This window comes from Pisolithus orientalis, assembly GCF_024613125.1.
Source record: "Pisolithus orientalis strain OTSU chromosome Unknown F5J12scaffold_4, whole genome shotgun sequence".
Lineage (NCBI taxonomy): Eukaryota > Fungi > Basidiomycota > Agaricomycetes > Boletales > Pisolithaceae > Pisolithus > Pisolithus orientalis.
In genome coordinates, this window is record NW_026260785.1 from 1,703,313 (window position 1) to 1,727,444 (window position 24,132).

The following is a 24,132-nucleotide window of genomic DNA, read 5'->3' on the forward strand; positions in this document are numbered from 1 at the left end:
ACTTGGTAATCAGAATACAAAGAGAGTGACCCATGGATAAAGCACACATCAACATTATGCATTGTATTTGAAACATTCCTGCCATTGGTTTCCATGGACCATTTTACTCAAGTCTAGCTCCACACAACAGCCACTAGGAATGATCAATGTGGTGGGCATGGAATAGAATGGGCATTGCAAAGATGTTAGTATCCAAAGAAGCAATCTACCCTGTAGTCCTCTGATCCAGCCATCATGGTGGAGCTGTACTAGTTGAGTGTTGCCTTCAATGGGACCATCAAGAAGTTGTTCACTGTCAGGTAATGCATGTGATGAGACAGATGAAAAGCAGATGGGATGTGTTCCATAAACTTGAACAGCTTTTTTGGAATGAAGTCAGATTGTATAACAGCATAAATGCAGGTACCTGCAGGTAATGTACTCACCATTGGTAGCATGTGGAGTGGCAGGAACTTCATTTACATCTCCTGGGATTCCAACTGTATTTCCTGAGTTCCTGTTGCCATCAGGAGAGGATGCAACTGAGGTGACATGCTGAGTTTGGCCCTGAGGACTGTCAACCTGAACTCTATTCTTTGCATCCCACACCCTCACAGTTTTGTCATATGAGCCTGAGACAATCCTGTTGCCATCAGGGGAGAATGCAACTGAGGTAACCTGTATACCATGCCCCTCAAGAGGGCTGCCAATCTGAACTCCACTATTTGCATTCCACACCCTCACAGTTTTGTCCCAAGAGCCTGAGACAATCCTGTTACCATCAGGGGAGAATGCAACTGAGGTAACCCAACTACCATGCCCCTCAAGAGAACTGCCAATCTGAACTCCACTATTTGCATCCCAGACCCTCACAGTTTGGTCCTCTGAGCCTGAGACAATCCTGTTGCCATCAGGGGAGAATGCAACTGAGGTAACCCATCTACCATGCCCCTCAAGAGGGCTGCCAGTCTGAACTCCACTATTTGCATCCCAGACCCTCACAGTTTGGTCCCAAGAACCTGAGACAATCCTGTTGCCATCAGGGGAGAATGCAACTGAGGTAACCCATCTACCATGCCCCTCAAGAGGGCTGCCAATCTGAACTCCACTATTTGCATCCCACACCCTCACAGTTTGGTCCCAAGAGCCTGAGACAATCCTGTTGCCATCAGGGGAGAATGCAACTGAGGTAACTGGTCCACCATGCCCCTCAAGAGGGCTGCCAGTCTGAACTCCACTATTTGCATCCCAGACCCTCACAGTTTGGTCCCAAGAGCCTGAGACAATCCTGTTGCCATCAGGGGAGAATGCAACTGAGGTATTCAGGTCATTTATCCTACTCATGCAAGTTCTGGGCAAAGCATCTGGCAATGGCTAAATTTGACATTTCCCTTGCAACATCTTTGCAAGCCATCATGGAGAATGAAAGAGTGCTATTCTGGCTTGAGATTCTCAGTCTTCTTGGTGCATTAGGGAGTGCTGAAGTCTCCTTTGCAACTGTAGCCAGATGGTTGCAGGTAAGTATGCTAGTCAAATAGTATTTGATCTCTTGTTAATGTCATGTGAAAGGGACATGCAGGTTATGAGGTCACATTAGCATTAGCAATGGATGGAGTCAAGTTTATCCAAAATTGCACCACAGGAATATCATGCAGCACACCACACCTATACCTCTCTGCACTGCCATTTGCACCTTCTAGTTCTTTGCTGTCAAGAATGCTGATGCCCAAATTCTCCCACCTTGTGCAAGTCCAAGGGGGTCTGCAGGACTGGCCAGCTGCCCAGCTTGCCTTACATGGGCACACTGGGCCTGTCACCTCAGTTGCATTCTCCCATGATGGCAACAGGATTGTCTCAGGCTCTTGGGACAAAACTGTGAGGGTCTGGGATGCAAATAGTGGAGTTCAGATTGGCAGCCTTCTTGAGGGGCATGGTAGTTGGGTTACCTCAGTTGCATTCTCCCCTGATGGCAACAGGATTGTCTCAGGTTCTTGGGACCAAACTGTGAGGGTGTGGGATGCAAATAGTGGAGTTCAGATTGGCAGCCCTCTTGAGGGGCATAGTAAAGAGGTTACCTCAGTTGCATTCTCCCCTGATGGCAACAGGATTGTCTCAGGCTCTTGGGACCAAACTGTGAGGGTGTGGGATGCAAATAGTGGAGTTCAGATTGGCAGCCCTCTTGAGGGGCATGGTAAAGCAGTCCACAGATGTTGAAACGTAGCTCCATGCGAAGTAACTGCAGTGAGGCATAGGCCAGGTCGCTTGAGTCAGAAATGTCAACGAAGTGGGCTCCACTTCGTGAATGATCAGTTAGGAAGTCATAAAACGATGCATGGAGGGGTCGGACTGGCAGCGCATTGTCTGCAATACCACTCAGCACGGGAGCCATGAACTGAAGGATGATGACTACATCGTAGCGGTCATTTTCATCGGGGAAGCAACTGCGCATGGCATTCAATGCGGTCATCGGCAAAGGTTCGAATGTCATCAGAAGCTGTTGCATAACAGAGCAGAATCGCAGGAATGGCGTGCCTGACTTTGGCACAACACTTTCAAGGATGGCAGCATACATACTATCCAAAAGTGTCTTGCTGTCGTCGGATGGCATGGCTATTAGGCTCTTGAGTCGTTCTTCCACAGTCTGACCAAAAGTGTTCGGGTTGATAAACTCGCAGGCCAGACGTGCCCATTCGAATAAGCCATTCGACTTGTGAACGATCTGTTGTATCTCCGTGGGCGCAACATCTTTGAGGTCAACAAGTGCCTTCGAAACAAATAGAGTGACGTCACGCTGGGTCAACTCCGCAGGGACGTCGTCCAGACACATCGCTTTGACGTGCTTAGCACTACGGAGAGCACGTTCAATATCCGGTAGAGGTCGGAATGTTAAAAGGATGCGAAGTTTAGGCAAGGTCGCGGCTTCTGTCGATGTCAGAAGAGACAGGATGTGCCTCCTCGATGAGTCGGGGCCACTTTCATCTAGCGCATCGATGACAACTACCACATTTCCGACGATAGCACCTGTGGCCTTGCCCAACGGCTCCAAGATCAGTTTCTGCCATTGCTGCAACAAGTCAGGTGTCGTCTTTAGAGTGTGATCCTCAGCGAGAATGTGTCCTAATGCTCGTCGAAACGCGGGGTATTGGCCAGCGAGATCTCGGGCAATCGATGTCAGCATCTTCTCCTCCCGACGTTCAACCTGCCTGTCACGAGCAAAACAGAAGCACGACCCAAGCCCTCCCATATCCTTGAGCCAAGATGCAACGGTATGGGCAATAGCAGATTTGCCCCTTCCGGCCTGCCCGTGAAGCCACAAGATGCATGGGGCACTGGGACTGGGGTCATTGACCCAGTTGATGATATCCCGCAGAATCTCTGTCCTCGTGTTCTCTAGGCATTTCTTCATCGTGTTCAGGCCTGCGCCGCCTGCGTAAGCCATACCCTCCATGCTCAGGTCTTCGAGCACGCGGTAGATGTTGATCTGGATGTCCCGGGTCTGGCAGTCTCGGTATTGCTGCATCAACTCATCTAGCGTCTTCGTGTAGTCGCTGATGGCAGTCTGCGTCTCGGATATTATGTTCTTGCCGAGTCTCCTCCCTGAGGACGTATGAGACGAAATGAGAGTTTTATAACGACAACGGAAATAGACCTACAAAAGTTTCTTGTTCCTGAATAATCTTTGATGAACTGTGCACCAGCACTAATTGCCCGCGCAATCTTCGCCAAGGGGACTCTCATGCTATCGACGTTCTTGATGGCGTCGTCTTCCGAAAGGAAAGCGTACACGGAGCCGACTTTCTTCAAGAGCTCCGATACTGCATTATCTAGGTTCGCTTGCGTAATGATCAACTGGCGCGAGGACGGAGTGAGTAAAGAATGTAGATAAAGGATCCTGACTCGTACTTGGGAAGCGACGATGAGAATGCCTAAAGCTATCTGGGCATAGGGATGGACCTGTGCAGGATCGTTCAGTTGCTAGATAGATGCCAGAATAAACTACGCACGTTTGCAACAGTGGTAACTATGCTATTAAAGACTTTAAGAGGTTTGAGATAGGTGTCATTCAAGTTCTGCAGGTCAGCAAACGCGGCACCAGCCCGCGCGACAGTTTTGACAACAATTTCTCCGCCGCGCGGGACGGCTTCTATGCTCTCAAACACTTGTTGAGCGACATCGAGGTCATCACCCGCCGAAGCTGGGTCAGGTTCAGGTTCTGCTTTATTGAGTAGCCCTTGATTCTGCGAGAGATACACGCTTAGCATCGTTGCAGTGCTGGACGTCGTAGATCACATACATCGTCGTCTTGAACAACTTGTGGCGGTTCTGGATCCTCCTGGGCACCTTCCGATGTAATGGGGTTGGCAGAGGAACTTGACGGGCCTCCGTGGGACCGGCCGAAGCGACTCCTCACAGCGGCCAGTCGGCCCATAAGGCCATGTCCCAATTGTCCAAGATTCGATGCAATACTTTCAACAGGAGCCTGAGACTGCCCCTGCGAGTCATGCTTGACCGATCCATTAGTCTGATGCATTGGCTGCAACAGATTGCTTACTTGACGGACGTTAGGCGCTGATGAGGGTGACTTTCCAATATAGAAAAGACGATTCTTTGACTGGTTTCTGGCCATTTAGGAATCAATAGTTTTGATATGTACTGTGAGTTGGATTGCACTGCCGTTTGTGTGTTGAGAACGAACGACGATGCTGGTGGTAATTGCAAGTGTGCTGTGGTGCAGGCCATACTGTAATGTAGCCGATCACGTGGTATGCAATAGCCACCTCCATGCCTCTCTTATGCCTCCTCACCTTCGCCAATGCGCTCAGCTCAGCCCGTTCTCTCGTGTCTCCTTCCTGACCCGACGGTCTTCCTTTTCCATCTCCTCACCAAACTCCTCTCGTCCGAGCTTCCTTTGCAGTGTCCATCCAATGTTCCAATACTTTGCTACGACGCAGCCGACGATGCGCAATACACATGTGAGGGCCGTAATAACCCGGACGACAACAGCCCGCCAGCCTATCAAAGATGACGTAACACGAGAAGTAACCTAAACATCTGGTATCTGAGGTAGTGTGTCACCCTTGGTGAAACCCCCAAAATAAGACGCCATCGTCGTAAGAATCCCGCAGGGAATTGGTTTCCAGCATGCTTACTGTACATTTCCAGGGAAAAGTACAACCGACGCAGGACCACTCATTGACCGCTCCGCCAGCCCTGTACTCTTCTTAGTAGACCTGAAGGCTTCCGTCAGTAGGTCGTCTTGCGTTTGAGACATCAGCAACCAGCCACCGATCTTACTACAAACATAGCTCCCGTCGTCTTCCCTCTCGTGATCAGGCTCCGGGCTACTCATCTTGATCAACACTATGTCACCATTGTGCGTGTGTTGTGCGGTACACTCTGGTTCTCGTAGGAGTGAACTCATCCTCGCAACGAACCAATATCCGACGAAATGCTGCAGCGTAGGCTGGACATGTAGTGGGCTCTGGTCAATGTCAGGATGAGAAGAGCGGAATGGTGGTGATTGGCTGTCACGCTTTCGAACCCCCCAAGTTTAGAAAGTGTTTCAGTGGGGCGCTGACGGATTCCAAGCAACCTGCCCTACTGACGAAGGAGTGAGATTCCCAACCCGCCGAAATCAAAGCCATACGACAATTCGTTCTATGTCTTTTCAGCCACGCTTACAACACTTGTTTTGAAGTGATAGGTTACGATTGCCTGTATACTGACTGCGTTCTCCGCACTAAAAGGTGCCAGCGATTGTTCTTAGGTGTCCGTGTTCCTGTTTTGTGGACGCTGAAGTCCTGAAGTGAACGAAATAATCATTACGAAGAACGTACAGGAAACTGGCGCGAAGCCCTCAAGAGTGATTCGGGGGCATACCATCACGGGCTGAATCGCTGCCAGTACACCTGTGCCGGCACCGAGGATAGGTATAGTACTGGATGAACAAGTTGATTTGATCTACCCTCTCATGTATCGTAGTGCCGTACAAGTAGCTTCGTATACATACATAATAGTGTTACAGGTGTATGGTTCATCGACATGCAAGCGTCATCAACCACCATCTAAGTTCAGAAGTGCCGTCTGCTGGTGCGCCACGAATGGGTCCAGTAAATCATACCAAGATGCTTTTATTCTCTTTTCTCCGGGGTGGTGAGTCGCTTGGGGTCCGACCCAGTATACGGCCATGTGTGAGAAACCCCTTACTTATTAATATGATCCACTCTTCCCTTCAGCGACATGATCACTGACAAACCCCTTGGCCTGCGCGAGCTGAACATGTGTTCAGGTAACGACTCATCGCGAGTCCGAACCCACCCTGATCCCGAGAACCAGCGTCATACACAATACCCCAATGACACTTACGTAGTTGCTGATCGGGAGCAGCACTTCGTCGGTAGTGGGGGTCCGATTAGGCGTGATGAAGATGATTTTGCGGATGCGGTCCGCAACGCCGCGCGTTGTATGTCGGGAAGCGCACGAGTTATTTATCCCCCACTGAGAAGCGAGGCAGTATGCTCGCCTCTTTTTGTCGACGAGGTGGGGATGTGAAGGTTGTAAAGTAAAAAGCTGACAGGGTACCTTCCGAAGAAAAGATGTTCGATAGGTCAGCTTGTATTAGAGGGACGGCAATTTGCATCGACCACTCAGCGATCATGTAAGAGTTACGGAACCAGGCGGTGCGCTCATTCTGAATGAGAGCCTTGGTCGTCATCTGAGACCGAATGTGGTCACGAACGGCACTATGGTCTGCGCAAAGTGATGTTTCCCCTAGACGTCAATGAAATAAACCCACGATAATGACCACTCGAGCACATTTGATACTGCAAATATCATTTTCACTGGAGTGGCGGGAGGCATGCTGCTGAGGGAACAGGGCGCAAAGGGATAAGTCGTAAAGTAATGACGAGAAGTAAAGGAAGACAGCCGTAGCAATAAAGACAAGTACTTGCTGAGAGCTGGCGGAATGAGTCCAATTTGTACTTCACAGCGGTCAAGCACATCAATACACCCATAGTTAGGTCGTGACAGATAGCAAGCGCATCTAGTCGGAATACTAAGCGGCATCGAGGCTCTTTTGGTTGAAAGGGTAGTAAGAACTACAAAAAGCGCATAGTACACAGACAAGCAGAGAAAGCAATGGTTACCACGGTAGAGCCGAAGCCCCGACGCTAGTGACGGCGTTCACGAACGCAATCACGTAATGGACCCTCTCAGGGGCTAATTGAAAATGTCTACATAATAGACAGGCTCTCTCAATCCAAATGCACCCAATGACCCTTGACACCCATCCTACACTTCATACAATCTACCCGAGGACCCATAGTAAATCGCTGTTTCCTTCCTGGTCCAGACGAACAAGGTGAAGAAGGCGGTAAGCACGACTTGCCCATCGATATACTACCACTCCCCGTCGGTAACGTATCGTTGTGCCGAGATTCAGATACCGATACCCCGCTCGAGCGTTCTATAGTGGTAATACCATGTTGGTGGTGGTGGTGGTGGGATGGGCCAGCACATAATTCGTGTTCCTGTTCTCGAAAACCGTAGTCATGCGACGGAGGCGTGGGTGCCTCGGAAGACGGGGTTGCGGGGGAAAAGTAGATCGCCGGGGGATATGCGGCCGATGGCGCCATGGAGGATGTTGATGATGATGGTGGGGGCGAGGGCGAAGTTGACGAAGACGACGTAGTAGTAATAGTGGTCGAAGCTGGTATGCTGAACGGTGTGGCAGAGGGTAGGAGGTGACATTGTGTGTTCACGGGTATTATGGTCGTCCATTGCAATCGTAGTATTATGGTGGTGGTTGTGCGACGAAGATCTGGGTGATGACAATATTGACATAGCGGACTCCTCAGGGATGATGGGCGCGTCCGAATAAGGATGCGAATGGGGCTGCATGTCTATGATCTGCAGTATTGCCAAAAGGTCATCGTCAATCGTATCTACGACCACTACGATACCGGTGGGATTGGGGACGACGGCATACCATATTCTCGTCCGAACCACCGCCACCCGGTGCACTGTTGACGCCTCCTTCACATATCGCAAGGTCCTTTGCTTGGACGTATCCAATCGTCCTGGAATCCCATTCCAGGCTGGTGTCCCGACAAATGCAGGGGCATCGACGCCGACGAAGACGAAGACAGAGGAAAATGACACGGATCGCTGACGTCCGACGCGGCGAACGAAACACGACGGTTCACATTGAGCACAGACGTTGCCGCGTCGCCCCCATTTGCGATAGCAAGCGCAACGCGTTTCTGCGTGAAAGCCTCGAGTAAAGAGAACCGTCCTCATTGAGTAGGGTGATAATACCGATACTCACAACTTGCCTCTCCGCCGTCGTCGGCGACCCAGGTCCAGGTGAACGGGCCCTCTTCAGAGTCGTCGCGTAAGGAGTCGGTGTCGAGACGGCCGTACGGAATGACTGGGGCGGTGATTGCATGTTCAATGAAGGCCCCTCATAAGAAATCAGGCCTTTAAAGCAGTCCAAAACACAGCCTTCTAATTCTTTTCGTTCTTTCTACGAGCCACAACAGCAAACATCTACAGCAGGGATACACAGGTATACAAGCCACTCCGATATACGCAGATAATCTCTTTCTACTGAAACACCACCTAATACCTTCTACGTCGTTGCTGATATAGTACAGCGGGATAAATGGGACAGAAGCAACAGGACAAGGAACACTGATTGGTGAGTGAGTAGTTGCGGGAAATCTATTTATCCTTGAAGTTTCATTCCCCCTCTAGGCAGCCTCGGCTCGCCCTCCACATACAGCTCCCCAGTCTCCTCCCGGAGCATGTCGTTCAACCACGCACCGTGTGGCTGAAGCTTGATCCCGCGGTTGTACATAACTGCAAGGTACAACCAAGCAGCCGCGTTTCCGACCGTGCCAACCTCATCCGAAACGTGCGAAGCGGCGTACTCGCTCACTTGCTTGTACAATGCCTCGTCCGTGTAGAGGTCAAATAGGTGCTTGGCCACGGCATCGTTATCACCAACTTCGGTGAGGTAGCCAGACTTGCCATGCACGATCTGGAGAGGGATACCACCTGTGCGAGAAGCGACCACAGGGATACCGGCATGGAGAGCCTCCGATACCTTGACTTCGAAACCCTCCCGCAGAGACAACTGCATTGCAATCTTGGCATTGGCCATCAATGCGTTCAGGACTATAGAATCAGTGAGTAAAACACGTCCAGAAGCAAACCACGATATACGTACGCTGGTCACTGGGAGGCAGCCTCATGACAACGATATCCTTGGCGTACTGCTTATAGTCGTCCGAGTGAATCAAGTTCAGGACCTGGTCGTATATGATGCTTGCATCCGGGTCATCGACGGCACCATGGCCACAGATCAAAAGCTGAGGCATTTCATCCTCATTAGCCACTTTGCCAGAGGACTTCAAGAGCTTCCGGAAACGAGCGTATGAATCGATGACGTTGGGGATACCTTTCGAGGGGTCGAAACGAGCAACCTGAACGACGTAGTCGCGAGCGGGCCACTTCAACTCGTTCATCTTTTCTTTGACACACAGGCTGCGGAATTCTCCCATGTAGTATTGTGAATCCCATGGGTTGAGGTGCTTGTTGAGACCATCGAGCCTGGTATCACGACGTTAGTAGTCGCTTAGCAAACCCAAGGCAATACGTACCAATCCGTGGCAGCGCCGAGCAGAGCTAACTTCTCGATCGGGACATCGCTAGGCACAAATTTGCTGACGGGGTGGCTGATGAACAAGTCGGCCTGCTTGATGTTCTTCCAGAGGTACTCCCAGACTTCTTCTTGGGGAGATCCCTTTTGGTGAACGAGATCGCTGCGGATCTCAATGTGCGAACGGTAGATAATGGGGAGGTCGGGTCGGACTTTCTTGATGAGGGGGATAAGACCAGGCATCTGCGGGTCGTCTGCGGCCGAAGTCAATGAATGCCAAGACCCCCGTTTTGTAGACCAGACTAACCAATGAAGGCGATGTCGACACCGCCGGGGGCAAGAGGTCCGCCCTCAGCGGTCCATCTCAAACCATTCTTCAAAATCCATGCATCGAATTGATCCTTGGCCTCCTGGGTCAAGCGCAGATCGGGAGCTGCGACGCCTTGCAGAATGTTGTGGTTGTTTTTTGTGGTGCGGAAGACGCTCGGCGATGGATTAGGCACGTACCTATGCACGCATGTGCAGGGACATCAAATTAGTTCCGAAAATGAGGCGCAAGAAGGCATGAAGCCATGTAATAATGCGCACCATGCGGCGTCAACGTCTAGGAGGGACAGGAACCTAATTAGCGCATGTCGCATCTGGCAAGTTGTGGATAAGTATTTGTTCCCTTGACGTTTACGACGGCGGAAGACGTACGAGAGCAACCCCCCCTATAGAAAACAAAAAGAGTAAGATGTCATTTCTCCGCGTATGCCGGATAAATTTAGAAACACCGTACCTCCTTGGGGTGTGGAGGAAAAGAACCCGATTTTGATCTTTTTCTCGCGCATTTCGTCGGCAAGTTTGATAACGGCGTTCCAGGTGCGCTCTCCAACTGACTTTCTGTAGACATCGAGGTCGTCGATCAAGTGGATTTTTCCACCGGCGTCCACGGTGACTTGGTTGCGGGGTCCGATAGTCAAGCGTGGGTTGTTATTGGGGCCGTAGTACATGAGACATTTGCGTGCGGCCGAATCGGCTTGCTCATCGAGCGTGCGAGGGATCGGGAGCTTGTTAGTAACGCCAGGTTGCAGGGTGTTTTGGTCCATGAGAGGGGAGGGGTCCACATATACTGTGGGTGTTTCGGCACCAGAAGGGACATAAGAGCCAGTTGTGGACGAGATGCGATGTTTGACGTTGGGACGTGTGAGTGAGTCCGTGTGGAAAGCCTTGATGTTGAACACGATGGGAACGATGTCCAACTCGAACCAGAGGCGCGTGCAAAGGTTAGGACACTGTGGATGTACTGTGAACAAAGATCGAAAATCATCAGGAGATCACTTACCTCCTTCAAGAGGCTGAGGGTGACACCTGCGCCGAGGAATTTGCAGATGTGTTCCTGGGAGAACCGCTTGATGATATCAATGACGTGGTTCTCGATGTCGGCGGCGTTCTTGGCTGGATCGTTGGGGCTGTATGAGACGACAGTGGAAGAGAAGTCGGTGTTGTAGACGGAGTCGTGAACGGAGATGGCCACTTCGAACGATTTGCCGCCGTTGACGACAGTGCCGGCGATACCGGCCCACATGGGCTAGAGAGGGTGATGAGACGATCAGCGCCGAGAGATAAGTATCGAGATCAGATACCGATGGCGACTTACAGTGAGGCTGGCATAGGCCTGTACGAGGGGTTTCTTCCCCGTAGCGCTGGACAGCCTGCGCCTAGCGACCGATGATGGCTTTGATTCGAACTCGAGGTGGACGCTGGCTGCTGGGGACATTGCGAACACAGAGAGGGTTGGGTTGGGGGGAAAGAAAGGGACGTGGATTGGGCAGGTATTTATGTGATTGCGGGGCTGGGAGGCTAATAAGCGGGTGGTCGTATATGGGATAAGTCACCAAGATTGAAATCTAGGGGAAGGAATAAATTGTACCATCTGGCTGGGATGGGCTTGTCTGTCCAGTCGCCGATTTGAACAAGGCCACACGAAACCCCCTAATAGCAGTAGTCACCTGAGGTTGTTAGTGGCCTGACGACGGCAGCACCCCCATGACAGGCAGACAGACATCCCAGCTCGTCGGTTGTGCTGTCTGCGATGATCTCGAGAGTGTCGGCTTTGCGGTCGGTCGCCGCCATCACTCCAGAAAGAAGCCTATCGATGATGCCGAACCGAATGAACAGAGTTTCCGGGGTCCCTCTTGCCACGTGATCTGCACGTGTCTTTTTCTGTTCCTAGCCTCAGACCAGGGTTCAGAACGTTCTGTGATGTCCTGTCCCGAATGCGGCGCAGAGTGTGTCGTTGAAGACGACGGGTTCAAAGTCTGCACAAGTTGCGGACACTATGAAGAACAGACCATCCTAGCTACCCATGTCGAACACTACAACGACCCGTCGTCTAGCAGGGCTGTCCGCAATCGAAAAGGATGGGATCTTGCCGGCCAGTCCAAGGAAGCCCGCGACAAAAGGAACATGGTACGTTCTCGGCACCTCTTTCCTATTTTCTGTCGCTCACTTACTATATTCGACACGCGCAGACATCCATGTCTATCTTCATCAATTCTGTCTTGACCAGGCTAAACAATCCCGGTCTATCCCCACGAGCCCAAGCCATATTCGCACAAGCAATGGCAGCCGGTGGATATAGGTGGGGTCGCAAGGCAAAGCTCACTGCAGGCGCTTCTGTGGCAATAGCCCTCCGCGAGTCGCACAAGTCAGACTCGCTGCGCGATATCGCATTTCTCCTGGACGAATCCCGGCTTTCCATCGCCCGCGCTTTCCAGTCCGTCGTTTCCCTTCTCAACTTCTCACTTAGCTCTACAGACCCCTCCGTCCATTTCCCAGCTCTACAAACACACCTCGTCTCGCTTATTCGCCCTGATTCCGGCTCAGCACCGCCTACTTCTGCCACAAGGCTTCCTGTGGATCTGCTCGCTACACTTACGCCCCTCTCTTTGCCCGCTGCTATTCGCACAGCAACATCTCTTGCGGGAATTATATCCGCTTACGTCCCGCCGCTCCCTATCACGTCCCTTCCCACACCCCCTACTGCATGTGCTCTCCTCATCCTTGCAGCTCGAAACCGATATACGTGCACCTCTTCCACACGTAAGTGAATTGGCATGTGCCCTCGGAAGCCGATTTGGTCTCTCGGGCGGTGTCGTCTCATCGCGATACAAGACAATCTACGATCTCATCGAGGTATGGATCCGTGACGTCCCCTGGCTTGATCAGTTCCCGCAGAAAAACAAGGGTCGCAGTCGTCCAAAGCTCCCTAAACGTGCCGTTGTCGCAAAGGGAATTAAAGACGTTATCCAGTTCCGAGAAGAGATATGGAAGAAGCAGATCGATGGGCAACGCAAGATTAGCCTTGTGATTGAGCCTGACCCTAGCGAAAATCCCGCGGAAAGTGCCAGTAGTTCGAGATCTTTCGTCGAGTCATCGACGAGTGGACCCTCAGAGATACAATGTCCCCGAAAATTCAACCGACGTTCGATCGCAGGCTACAAAACGGCGCAAGATTATCCACGGAAGTACATATGAAGCTTGTCGGTTCTTATTGAATCCTCTATCATTTCCGACCACGTCATTCCGCGGATCCTCTTCCTCTCGCGAATACCCGGGTAACGGAACAGATGCCGGCGACAGTAACCTTGACGTATCTCTAGCGACGGATTTGCTAACGCGCCCTAACGAAGCAGAAGAATTCTTTACGTTCCAAAGCAAAGACCCACCAACGCGTCTTCAGCTTCTCGCGCTATCTCGAGGGGGCAGTGCGCCGCAAGACATTTCTGATGAGGAACTGTTCGAACAAGGCGAGTTGGAGGGACTGTTTAGGAGTGAAGAGGAAAGAGATGCTCTAATACCTTTGTTTGAGCTGAACTGGGGAACACAAAGCTCAGCCAAGGATTCAACCCCTGTTTCACGACAAAATAAGCCGATACGGACGGAACCCAACCGTGGCGCAAGACGTATCAACATGGAGGTTTTAAGCCGTATACTTGAAGGAGGAAGTACTGAACTTTCCCTGTCGGATGCAGGCTGGGAAGATAACTCGGAAGAGGATGACAACGAGAACAAAGCTGACCAATTTGCAAATCGACTTGACTTCTCGGTCGAAAACATATGCTCTTCTCCTATCAGCGAACCTAGGCGTATCGGTCGTTCGTCGATAGAAGAGGAAGTCGAGACGATAGATGATTGGCGGCCCCTTTCTCCGGAAGCCGGGTTTAGGCGATTTGGCAATACTGCTGAAGCCGATAGGTATGAGCAGGAATGGTAACGACATAATCGAGATCTTCATAATATATATTGTCCGTTCGACGTCTCTTGTGATACCATGTCTTCGACGAATGCTCACCCGTTATCATCATCCTGTGGGTTATTCTTTCCTTTTAGTACCAATGATATCTCTACCCCAAGGCTTTTGTTTCCGGCTTTTGATATTCCCTGATTGAAACAGAGTTTTAATAACAGCAGCCCACGATTGAGCAGGAGTGCTCCATGTTCTGATAACTTGCCTCCCGCTTCCCTGAGCTGCTTCTCGACTTCTGCTTCCTGCAGCTTTGCTAAATATATATTCCATGCCGACGTATATGAAGAGGTATCCGTGGTCTTCGTCAGTTGGCGCCTTGGCAATTTTCATAATGAAGTTTCAGGGTAGCACCGTATCCCCAAATCACCGTTGAGTACACCCTCATCAGCCCAGAATATCCCATTTGATACAAGTGGCTCTTCGAAGCGATGGCGACTTTGGCAGGCTCTTCTCGAAATGTCATATTGGCCCGATGTGCGGGTGGCGTGATATCTACAGATATATACAGTAAAATCTACCCAGCCGTTTCCAAGGATTCATCATAAATGTTGGTTATGAGACATAGCATATTAAAAATCCACTTTGGAGCTCGGGCTCCAACGAAGTTCTCATGTGTGTCTTGTCTTTGTCACTTGCCCGACAGCCGAAATGACAGAGGAGCGAGCCCAAACTCGCATTGGCTTAGTTTATTGCCCTGAGCAAGTCTATAGTCCCAGGAACCAACAGCTAGACACATACTACCTACCCCAACGTCAGTCTCTCTTTCATCGACCTTACCCACGTTGGTCTAAGTGTTGCTGATGCGGAGAGCGGGGTTGACAGTCCCAGGAACGAATCCTTTCGGAAAGACCTGCCGAACGTTGATATTGATGCGGGCGTTCTGCATGTAAGTCCCATATGGCTCCCACGCCGACGCCACAGTAGTAGCGCTAGCCCTTTCGGTCTGGGAAGCCGAAGGGTTCGCGCCATCGTTAGCTGGCCGTGACGACTGTGCAAAGTGTTCAGGGAGCGTGCTCTCCAATATACGTGGGACGCCTGTCAGTGCGGATTTACACGGTCAGCTATCGTTCAGGCGGGGAGGAGTGGCGCCGTGTGAACAAGTTGGAGAGCGCGTGTGTATATTGTACGTACGTACCATGATATGCCCGTCTGCATGCTGGTCCAGACATAATCACGACATCACCGGATCGCAGAAGAATAGGGGTGGGCTCCACATCCCGTGTGAGACCACCAATGAGGAAGATAGCGGTGTTGCCTAGTCTAACATTAGAGTCAGTGCTTATTAAGGCACAATGCGGATCACAAAATGAGAGGAGACGTCTGCTTCGGAGGGAAAGGTCCAGTGTCAGACAGAGAGACTTACGAGATTGACACCAGGGGTGATGTCGCACAAACTTCGGAGCGATCAACGTGAGCCATGAGCGTATCCTGTGTTGTACAGTATCATTTACATTTAGATCAGGGCGGATTGGACGTGCGGAGTATGTAGATACCCCACCTTGGTCTGGTAAAAATTGACGATCCCCGCATCCGGTTCTTTCCAAAGGAATGAGGAGAAATACCTTCGGCATTGAAGCCATGTATACATACCATAAGTCTCGCTCCACGTCCTCCAATCATTGTCTCCCCATCCTTCTTCGAGGCTACTGTCCGCGCCAAAAACCTTATCCCAGGGTACCAAACTCACAGCATTCCGACACAGATCTCGGATACGAGAATTGACGTGTCCTTTACCCTTTGAAAAGTCATACTGCTTAGTTCCCCAATGATACGACCACCCGATATTGGCCCATCGTAGCTTCGGAACGAGCTCGGATGGGCTACAATCGGAGACTGTCGTAGATGGCTCCGGGGATGGTTTCGGAATCGCTTGGAGAGAGTATATGTTGTCTGTACCCGCTGCATCATTTGAGATGAGTTGGCGTGGTCCGGAGGGTACGTTCTTCTGGGAAACTACTCCTTCGGCAGTAGATGCTTTTGTTTTGACTAAGGATGTGGCATCCTTGGGGCAAGAAGAAAGGGATGCTACGTGTGCATTCCAGATTCCCTCGGGTGGGAGAATGTAGTGTGCGTCGAGATTCGTTTCATTCGGGTGACGTGCATGATCCCGGAGAGCCCATTGGACAAGCGCGCGTTGGCCATCTGGTGACACGAAAGAGGGTAACAATACGAGTCCTATTAGACGAAACGTTGGATTAGCGGTCCACCAAATACGACGGGCTCACTATACCTGGCACGGCTGGTACAGTGCAAACATTTCCTCCATCAGACAACGTTCCGATACAAACGGCTCGTCCTCCGCCCGATCCACCTTCACTGCGATCCTCTGCAGCAAGATCGAGTACGTTGGTTAGATCAGGGGGCGGGAATCGAGCCTTAAATTTCTTTTCAGCCGCTCTGAACGGTGTCCAGTTAGCATCTACATCCTGGTTTCTGTTCTTTGTCGTCCTTATATACTGCCTCCTGGCTTTTTTGAATGCCGCGCTAGACGGGTCTACTGCCACGACGTCAGTGGTACTCGGAGACATGGCATATTCCTTTTACAAACATGCACAAATATATCATTTCACTCAAAATTTGCCGGTTGCCGTTCAAGTTGCGTAGTATAGGCGTCTGTCCGTGGATGGTCCAACGTCGAGCCGGCTAGCAAGTTTATTCTGTCATTGGAAACCTCATCCTATGTCTATATGGCTGCCGCGTTCTCAGCAGCAGCATGTGGTTTTCTCGCTGTCGAGTAGGAACCATCGAGCTCTGCTACACACCCATGCATTCTGTCGACCGGCTGCGATCGCTCGTTCGTCCGTATTCCTCGTCGCACGGTGCTTGGATGATGACTCGCGAAATACACCGAGGACATTTGCGGTAGTACGGCTACAGTCGACAAGCACGAGTACAGCTGCAAATACCGCGACGGCGACTCCTCCTTCCCCATCCTCGCCTGAACAACCAAAACCCTCTCTACCGGCTCCGAAAGAGGACGCGCCTCTGCTGACAAGGGCATGGAAAAAAGTGAAACATGAAGCTCAGCACTACTGGCACGGTTCGAAGCTGCTCGTGTCGGAGGTCAGGATATCTGCAAGACTGCAGTGGAAGATTTTGCATGGAGAAAGTCTCACACGGAGGGAACGCAGACAGGTGCGTGTGGCGCAGTATTATATGTGAATGACCAGAACTATTAACTTATTGGATGGCCGTGGTTCCTTAGTTGAAGCGGACGACACAGGACCTGCTCAGACTCGTTCCATTCTCCGTGTTCATCGTCGTACCATTTATGGAGCTCTTACTCCCCGTTGCCCTAAAACTCTTCCCCAATATGCTCCCTTCTACCTTTGAAGACAAGTTCGCAGCTGTGAGTGATCCACACTTCGTCTTTGCACTCGTCCCCTCAACCAACATGAAAATACGCAGGAAGAAAAACAACGCAAACTCCTCCGTGTCCGTCTAGAAATGGCCAAATTCCTGCAAGAAACTCTACGTGAATCCGGACTCAGGGCCAACGCGCATATCGTTGGCTCAGACGCATTCAAGGAGTTCTTCCGCAAGGTTCGTTCGACAGGTGAATCACCCTCCGCGACAGATATCATCAACGTAGCCAAACTTTTTGACGATGATCTCACCCTCGACAACTTGTCCCGTCCACAACTCGTATCTATGTGTCGTTACATGGGCATCAACGCATTTGGGACGGACAATTTCCTCAGGGGCGCTATTCGCTCGCGGCTCAGGAATCTCCGTAGGGATGATCAATCAATCGACGCTGAAGGCGTGGATTCGTTGTCCGTCGCAGAATTGCAGGCGGCCTGTCAGTCAAGAGGGATCCGTACCTCTGGAGTGTCTCCAGCGAGACTCCGCGATGAATTATCGACCTGGATCAGCCTACATTTGCATAACCGCGTGTCAGGGGTACTTCTCATCCTTGGACGGGCGTTCCACTTTGATAGAAAGTCTGGAGAAGATGAAGATGGAAAAACTGTTGTCATCAAGGGCTTGGAGAGTGTCATGAGCGGGTTGCCGGATAACTTGGTTTGCCTTTTCCCTTTATGAGCATTTCTCGCTGCTTGCTTATGCATCTTTCTAGCTCAACGAAGCCGAACTCGAAGTGGACTCGGACAAAGCAAGTTACAAACAGAAGCTCGAAGTGTTGCAACAGCAGGAGGAGCTCATCGAGGATGAAGAAGAGCAAGAACAAAAGGAAGAAGATGCCCGGCGTGCTAAGCGTGAATCCCAGGAACAAGAAATACGCACTGCCCATTCACTTCTTCCTGACACGGAAGTGAGTATGCACTTGGGACCAGAAATGGACGAGGCTTAATAGTGTTGCACCAGCTCCATCCAGAGGTCACCCCAACTACTGAAAATGCCCGCATGACAACGGAACAGCTAAATGAACTAGGAGAGGCACTCTGCATCTTGTCTGCTAAATCTAGTGTCCTTAAAGAACGCGACGAGCTGCGCACGCTTATGGAGGAAAACCTCCAAAGAGACGAAGCGAGTTCTTACTTCTTTCTTTCGACTACCAACACGCTCATTTTTTTATTGTTACACAGGACCCTAAATCGCCCTCAGGTGCCCTCACGAAACGTATCCGAACCATGCTCACTAAGATCGACACGCACCTCCAAGAGTACGACACCCACGTAGGAAGTTCGTTGCAGATGATCTCTGCGGATGCGCAAGGTCGAATTCCAGTCGAAGATCTCCAAAAGGCGCTCACGGTTATCAAACATCGCCCGGATGACGAAGTCATTCAAGCTGTCATCCAGAAGCTGGATGTTGACCAGGATGGATATGTGGAACTTGAACATGTGTTGGGGTTGATGGAAGAGGAAGGGCTTGGTAAGTTCTGCTCGCTTCCATTTCCACGTGCCCTCCTAAATGCGTGAATGTGTGCTCATTGTGGACCCGCATGGACAGGCATCGAGGTTGACGACGAGGCACGAACCATTATCGTTCAGGGCAAGGAGATCAAGATGGATTCCAAGCCCCGAAAAGAAGACATCGTCCAGGAGTAATCCATTAGCAAGCTTGTATACACGCACCCTTTAGATATTTAATGCAATCACAACTTAATCAATACTCGAATGATGGTTGTGATGGTGGGCGGGTATGGATGGTATTACTTTGTGAGATGTGGATAGTGATACACCATCGTGGTAACGTCAATTGCTATGAACATCGAAAGCATACGAGAGGAAGCGAAGAAGAATATGCCGAAATAACCGCGAGGGTCCGAGAGTATGGTGGATCGTGTAGTGAGGGAGGGAAGAACACTAAACCTCAAAGGAAACATGGTTCATGCACGTAACGTCCACCATATCAAAGGAGCGGAGCCGAAGATCGAAGCACCAGTGGTGGCCCCTTGTTCATCCACAAACTCTCAGAGGGCGCTAAAGTGGGGGTATCGGAACGTGGGGTTGAGATATGGGCTCCTCAGCGGGTGTGCCGGGTCCCTCTGATTTTTCCTGGAAGTACGTCGGTTCGTCATCTCCATCAGACAGTTCAGCCCACCATCTGCCGGCTTGGAGAATGAGGATGCCGGTGAGTGCGACACTGCAGATGAGGTGATTGGAGGCGAGCTCAAGCGTCGAGGATCGAAGAAGGCGGGGGAAGGGTTCGTCAATCCGATAGTGTGGGAGCGATGAGAACTTGGCCACTACACCTGGATGCGGAGGAGATAGATTCGTCAGCGGAAGGGAACGACCCGGGATGAGAAGTAATACAAACGCACTGGGGATAACAGAGTACAAGTACATCATCACTGTCGTACCATAGAGGACTGAAGTGGTGGGTTTAGTACCAATCAGACTGGACACACGACCAGGCATTAAATATTGGTAGTTCTTACCTATACTACCTCCGTCGAACATGAGGTTGCCAGCTTCGCCATCGCGGAAGCTCCAAAATATCGTGATGCCTCCCAATGCAACGATGGCAAAGAGGACATATAAGAGTTCTATGGGTGCCTTTGTGAGTATAGAATAGTACAAGGCTGCGGTCCAAAGGTGCTCGTCCGTGACGGGCGACTTCCAGAGTGTGAGAGAGTCTGCAATCCAGTGGGTAAACAGAGAACCTGCAATGTGATGGTCAGTTGGGCTGTGCCTCCGACGATGAACTGGACCTCACCGAGAAGAAACGAGGTTGTGCAGACAACGATACCTGCTCGTACACCCATGGTGAACTGCGTGTAAGGCAGGCTGTTATCCTGCCCCCTCCTTCTTGTACTTGAACCGAAAATCACAAGCTGTCAGCTGTCGGCCCATTCCTGAGTCCGACAGTTGCCTTTCCTGGAACATTACAACCCTCGCTCACTTGGTCTTCGGCCGAGTAGGAAAGGTCATGCAAACTGTACTGCGAACAATCTTGCTGTCGTCCAAGCCAACGACGGCAGGGACAAGTATATCTCACACCGTAACGCGTCTGCTGTCGACCAACGCAGCACCATCACCATGGTTCGTGGACCCAGAGCCACAGCCATCTCAAAAACACACCCCACCCCATCTCACACCTAAAGTACAAGAGTTTCCCCCAAATCTACCGGGTCCGATCAGACAACTGTATACAAAATTAAGCCAGTCTCCTCTCCTGGAGCTATCCACGTTGGATGTACGTGAGTCTGTTGCACCTCCGCCAGGTCTACCGCTACCCAAACGGGCACCACGGGGTCGTAGAAGGCGCGGGGGAACATACGCAGGGGAAGGTATCGACGAAGACGCCGTGGGTGGTTTATGGAATTGGGTCGTCATTGCACAGGTAAATCACGCGCCCATATCTTATCTTCTGTTGCCTGAACTGCACAAATAAAGGTGAAGGAAGGCACTGAGAATCGTGGGTCGATTGCAGCTGTCCTACGAACTGTCCGGAAGACTGTAAGCACATTTCGGAACTTGGCCACCATATTCGATTGCTCAGGGCGTTTATCAGTTGCTCACGATGGATACCCCCATTTGCCTTCCCCCGGGCTCTAAGAGACGGGCACATAACGGCTGGGCAGTAGTCGACGCAGGGAATTTTGCAGTTCACATCCTTAGTCGAGACGCCCGGCAAAAGTATTTCGAACACTTGGACCAGTGATGGGTCTCCACGTCAATTCCCCGACTCTACTTCCGATATCCTACATCATCAGTTTATTTGCGAAGACGATAGATATATTGGGGGCCTCGCCACGTTTGCTAGGTGACCCGATACTACTTGGAAAGGGAGTGCCGCGATGCGGTTCACCACGATTAAGTATATTAATAGTATTGTCTGGCTGCCACTGCTCTCCCATCTCATCTGAGTCACCTAAACTAAGCTGGTGGGGACTATCGACGGCAGCGTTACGCCGCCAATACTATACCAGTACCGACTAAATAGGACCTTGGATGTGTCCCCGACTTCTACCATCAACAGATATCCCATTCCCAGCATCCCGTGTTTCAAGAGAAAAAAGAGGGGAAAAAAACATCGTAAAGGTATATTGTTCTGCCATAAAGCATTTGGGCAATGTACCCGCGAACACAGCCAATAGGCTCACCAACCCCCAATCTCATATTTGCATCAGCCGGGAGTCGAACCCGGAGCTAGGCCATGGGAAGACCCAATGTTACCGCTACACCACTAATGCCTGTACACCCCTATTAGACCAGGTACCCTCACAACACTGAGAGCATTTCTAATACCATAAGCATGTGCACGTCCTCCCGCATGATAGCATGAAGCATCATTAACACTTGCCATGTCAATGGAGAAACATCCCTTCGTCGCCCAACATCGCTCTAATTCACTCAGGTCCAACCACCTACTTTTTGTTATTAAGCCTCACTCATTGTCTTTCGATATCTCCAAACAACGGAGATGCTCAAAAAACCATGCAGAATTTCCTGCACCCTTGCTCCGTTCCTTGGAACGGCCTCGGAGTCTCCCCCCTAGAATCAACAGAACGCGCGTTGTAACCAAGTCGTGAAACGACACTTGCTTCACGACTTCGACATAACACACATTCCACCAGGGGGCCATCGAGCTGTGGGCAGAATCAATGAGATGCACTGGTTGAAATGTCCTGATCCGCTGATGAAACATGCATAAATCGGAGATAAGTCTCCGCCTCGCCTAGTCCGATATTCGAGTCAAGCAGCATGCGAACGAATTCCAGGCAACATTGCCACAACCGTCAACCCAACAAGGAGCCTAAACCACAATTGCGCACTGCTCGTGGGTGTTGAAACTTCCAGCTGTACAACGCCAGCCTTGAGATTCGGATGGTTCGATCCCAGGCCGTGATGCTGTAGTTCATGTATGCGCGGCCCGACTGTACATTGTGCATATTCCTTTGCAGAAACTGCGAAACGATACCCCGCTTTCAACGAGTTGTCCTCGAGGATGGCCTTTGTGGCCTCTAAAGCTTCGTCGGTTACGAGGTTGAGAAAATAAACGAGGGAGACTTCGCCGTAGAGGCGGAGGTGCCCTGTCAAAGAGCGCTGAAAAGTTCAACCTGATCCACCTTTCACTCCAGCGATGTGTCAGAAAGGAAGTGTACCCACGTAGAATAGCATCATCAAAGGCCGCTCTTATTTCTTTTCTCTGCCTCCCAAGGCTTTCTATCAAGAAGACACTTCCACGATTCCTTGCGAACGCATACCGTATCGTCAGCTAGGAATTCATTTAAAACGAGCGTCTCTTGCGAGAGTGGCTAAGATAGGACAATCAAATATGCGGGTCAGCTAGATTGACCATCATGTGAGGATATGTTCCGGCCATACGCGCACCTGTAAATGCTACGCTACGTTGCGCTGCACCAGGAAGACGAGTGTCAACGAAGTGCCATCGATTTGGACACGTACCTCGATGGGAGGGACAGTCGACGTAGTTGCATATGTGACACCAGTCGATCAACTTGTTTACGAGGTACAGTAGTGACCCGTGCAGATGACAGTCTTGTTATGTTCCTCAGGAATGTTGCGCTCGCCCTAATACTTACGGATCGAGCTTGATGACGACAAGCAAAGGGACGAAAAGGGAATGCTCCCATTTGCTCCAGTCTCCGCCACACCACCCGTCATGGCACTTCCAAAGATCGTGTCGGGCTTCACAGTCCTTCCAGTCGCATACCCTCATTCAACGCATATCATATACGCAAGGGCACATGCATCCTCCTCAAAGTCCTCGAAACCGACCTTTCCCCCGGACAGAACGCTCTTTCTCGTCAACGTACCCGTAGATGCTACGGAACGTGAATCTGTCACTTTTTTTCAGATACGCCGGTACGGTGGAGCGGGTGATATTCGATCAGAATGATTTGGATGACACAGAGCTGCAGGGGGATGCATCGGGGAGTGGGAGTGGTAGCGAAGGATGAAGTTTCAGATGCCCCGGACTCATCTATGGAAGTCGACGCCGAAGAAAACGCAGAAACTCGACCTCGAAAAAATCGCAAAGACAAAAAGAAGGATGAACCGGCACCCCCTACTGTAGTCCCACTGCCTACTAGCCCTCATCGCACCCTTCGCAAAACCGGCGCCGTCGCACACCTTGTCTTCCTCGATTCGTCTTCGCTTTCAAAGGCGCTCACACCCCTACCAAAAGCACGCTCTTGGCCATCATCTGAAGAACTGAGAGGGTTGGCTCGCTACCGTGCTCTCTACGATGAACAACGACCCCCTCTGGACATCGTCAAGGCACATGCGGACACCGCCATGGAACTCTATGAGTTCGAGCTCGCCAAGAGTAGACGACAGTCGGCCTATCGCAAAGGAGAGGCGATAGTGGACGAGGACGGTTTCACTCTGGTCACTCGTGGAGGAGCGTATGGTAAAACGCTTGGCGGTGGCGTTGGCGTTGCCAACAAGCAGTTCCAGGCTACTGGGAAAACTGGCAGTAAAAAGAAGAAGGAATCAAAGGAGAAAGTGTCGTTCTACGCGTTCCAAAAAGCGGAAAAACAGCGAAAAGGTAAACCATCGAACGCGTGTTACATTATGTGCAACTGAGCCTTCCAATGTAGCTATCATGGATCTCAAGAAAAACTTCGAGGCAGACAAAGCCCGAATAGAGAAATTGAAGCAGTCCCGTCGTTTCAAGCCTTACTGACAAGCTGTACACTTGCGGGTCTGTTCGTCATCTCTGTCATGTCCTTTGAGAGAACTTTGGTCCTAGCGACCTTAGTTCTGGAACGAAGGGTGAAGCACGCAGAATCCGGTTTTTTCTCCCCCACGAAGCACAA

General features: G+C 50.9%; 8 protein-coding genes and 1 non-coding gene across 9 annotated transcripts; 4 read left to right on the plus strand and 5 right to left on the minus strand.

Annotated features, from left to right (window-relative positions):
• Positions 1-6,821: 6,821 nt before the first annotated feature.
• Positions 6,822-8,479, minus strand: F5J12DRAFT_808135 (uncharacterized protein). Its single transcript, XM_051744706.1, is given in 7 exon segments — positions 6,822-6,841; positions 6,929-7,364; positions 7,428-7,698; positions 7,730-7,890; positions 7,970-8,003; positions 8,023-8,243; positions 8,309-8,479. The coding sequence occupies 6 exon segments, from the start codon at positions 8,426-8,428 to the stop codon at positions 7,236-7,238; spliced, it is 936 nt and encodes a 311-aa protein (XP_051603892.1). The 5' UTR covers positions 8,429-8,479; the 3' UTR covers positions 6,822-6,841; positions 6,929-7,235.
• Positions 8,461-11,757, minus strand: F5J12DRAFT_808145 (glycosyltransferase family 4 protein). Its single transcript, XM_051744707.1, has 9 exons — positions 11,286-11,757; positions 10,971-11,216; positions 10,425-10,920; positions 10,343-10,356; positions 10,232-10,284; positions 9,951-10,150; positions 9,645-9,897; positions 9,212-9,594; positions 8,461-9,159 (listed from the first exon to the last, which is right to left on the minus strand). Exons 1-9 carry the CDS (start codon positions 11,403-11,405, stop codon positions 8,708-8,710), a joined length of 2,217 nt encoding a protein of 738 aa, XP_051603893.1. The 5' UTR covers positions 11,406-11,757; the 3' UTR covers positions 8,461-8,707.
• Positions 11,758-11,889: 132 nt separating this feature from the next.
• On the plus strand, positions 11,890-14,197 carry F5J12DRAFT_808150 (uncharacterized protein; the record flags this gene model as incomplete). Its single annotated transcript, XM_051744708.1, has 5 exons — positions 11,890-12,097; positions 12,160-12,713; positions 12,736-13,059; positions 13,085-14,071; positions 14,143-14,197. Coding segments are annotated over 4 exons (1,906 nt in total), but the record flags the coding sequence as incomplete, so codon positions are not given.
• Positions 14,198-14,422: 225 nt separating this feature from the next.
• Positions 14,423-16,469, minus strand: F5J12DRAFT_808157 (uncharacterized protein). The gene is made up of 7 exons (XM_051744709.1): positions 16,168-16,469; positions 15,528-16,112; positions 15,436-15,473; positions 15,301-15,365; positions 15,073-15,197; positions 14,683-14,972; positions 14,423-14,631 (listed from the first exon to the last, which is right to left on the minus strand). Exons 1-6 carry the CDS (start codon positions 16,463-16,465, stop codon positions 14,725-14,727), a joined length of 1,359 nt encoding a protein of 452 aa, XP_051603895.1. The 5' UTR covers positions 16,466-16,469; the 3' UTR covers positions 14,423-14,631; positions 14,683-14,724.
• Positions 16,470-16,616: 147 nt separating this feature from the next.
• Positions 16,617-18,949, plus strand: F5J12DRAFT_961384 (LETM1-domain-containing protein; the record flags this gene model as incomplete). Its single annotated transcript, XM_051749942.1, has 7 exons — positions 16,617-17,072; positions 17,143-17,286; positions 17,346-17,960; positions 18,016-18,210; positions 18,264-18,425; positions 18,485-18,773; positions 18,852-18,949. 7 exons carry the CDS (start codon positions 16,617-16,619, stop codon positions 18,947-18,949), a joined length of 1,959 nt encoding a protein of 652 aa, XP_051603896.1.
• Positions 18,950-19,324: 375 nt separating this feature from the next.
• On the minus strand, positions 19,325-20,109 carry F5J12DRAFT_715329 (Shr3 amino acid permease chaperone; the record flags this gene model as incomplete). The annotated part of the gene is made up of 4 exons (XM_051740944.1): positions 19,325-19,596; positions 19,666-19,713; positions 19,783-20,007; positions 20,061-20,109. 4 exons carry the CDS (start codon positions 20,107-20,109, stop codon positions 19,325-19,327), a joined length of 594 nt encoding a protein of 197 aa, XP_051603897.1.
• Positions 20,040-21,028, plus strand: F5J12DRAFT_398143 (uncharacterized protein). The gene is made up of 3 exons (XM_051739230.1): positions 20,040-20,687; positions 20,741-20,803; positions 20,859-21,028. Exons 1-3 carry the CDS (start codon positions 20,274-20,276, stop codon positions 21,006-21,008), a joined length of 627 nt encoding a protein of 208 aa, XP_051603898.1. The 5' UTR covers positions 20,040-20,273; the 3' UTR covers positions 21,009-21,028.
• Positions 21,029-21,469: 441 nt separating this feature from the next.
• F5J12DRAFT_t45 lies at positions 21,470-21,540 on the minus strand. The gene has a single exon. It is a non-coding gene; the product is annotated as a tRNA-Gly (tRNA).
• Positions 21,541-22,973: 1,433 nt separating this feature from the next.
• F5J12DRAFT_903760 (ribosomal RNA-processing protein 7-domain-containing protein) lies at positions 22,974-23,999 on the plus strand (the record flags this gene model as incomplete). The annotated part of the gene is made up of 4 exons (XM_051748447.1): positions 22,974-23,153; positions 23,188-23,257; positions 23,280-23,861; positions 23,914-23,999. The coding sequence occupies 4 exons, from the start codon at positions 22,974-22,976 to the stop codon at positions 23,997-23,999; spliced, it is 918 nt and encodes a 305-aa protein (XP_051603899.1).
• Positions 24,000-24,132: the final 133 nt, after the last annotated feature.